This window comes from Austrofundulus limnaeus, unplaced genomic scaffold, assembly GCF_001266775.1.
Source record: "Austrofundulus limnaeus strain Quisiro unplaced genomic scaffold, Austrofundulus_limnaeus-1.0 Scaffold1419, whole genome shotgun sequence".
NCBI classification, from domain to species: domain Eukaryota; kingdom Metazoa; phylum Chordata; class Actinopteri; order Cyprinodontiformes; family Rivulidae; genus Austrofundulus; species Austrofundulus limnaeus.
In genome coordinates, this window is record NW_013953821.1 from 31,311 (window position 1) to 32,077 (window position 767).

Consider the following 767-nt stretch of genomic DNA (forward strand, 5'->3'; position numbering starts at 1 on the left):
TAATATTGTGTTTAGCTACTGTCATACTGGTTTTAGCTTTCAGCTAGTGATCTGTTTTTTTTTAGCTGCTGTTTTGCTAAATTTGCTCGTAGGTTTCGGTTGATTTTAGGCTGTTTTTAAACTCGTAAACGCAGCTAAATGCAGACATCATGATAAATTTACAGCCCAACAGAAGACACCACAAAGAAGAGATATTTGATGTTCAAACAGATAAACTTTATTGTTTATTTGTTTGTTTGTTTGTTTGTTTGTTTGTTTGTTTGTTTGTTTTTCAAATGTTTGCTCATTTTGAATCCGATGCTGTGATTGGTTTTCGGGGCTGATTTTCTCGCCGTCGCCTGCAGGCAGTGGTGGATGCCGGACACGGGCGGCGCCAACGTGCCGGCCCTGAACGACCTGATCTCGGTGTGGGGGATGGCTTTCAGCGACGGGCTGTACGAGGGGGACTTCACGCTGGCCGATCACGACAGTAAGAGGCTTTCAGAGGCTCCTCCGCTCGCTCCGGGGACGTCTGGCAGAGAAAATTAAAAGGTTTTGTGTGTCGGGTTTCCTCACAGTGTACTACGCCTCCGGCTGCAGCATCGCTCGCTTCCCAGAAGATGGGATCGTGATTGCCAAGAACCTGAAGGATCAAGGTACCGGCGTCCCTTTTAAAGTATTAACCTCCGTGTGCTGGCCGGCAGCCACCGGGCGTAAGTTTTAATCTGTGTGTGTGTGTGTGTGTGTGTGTGTGTGTGTGTGTGTGTGTGTGTGTGTGTGTGTGTGTG

At 47.5% G+C, this 767-nt stretch overlaps 1 protein-coding gene across 2 annotated transcripts in view; it reads left to right on the plus strand.

Annotated features, from left to right (window-relative positions):
* The window catches only part of mbtps1 (membrane-bound transcription factor peptidase, site 1), a 22,933-nt gene that overhangs the window by 17,496 nt on the left and 4,670 nt on the right, over window positions 1-767 (plus strand). For both annotated transcript variants that reach the window (XM_014032325.1, XM_014032326.1), the window contains 2 exons: window positions 345-469; window positions 558-635. In XM_014032325.1, coding sequence (XP_013887779.1) covers window positions 345-469; window positions 558-635 — 203 coding nt within the window. The remainder of the gene's footprint in view (window positions 1-344; window positions 470-557; window positions 636-767) is intronic.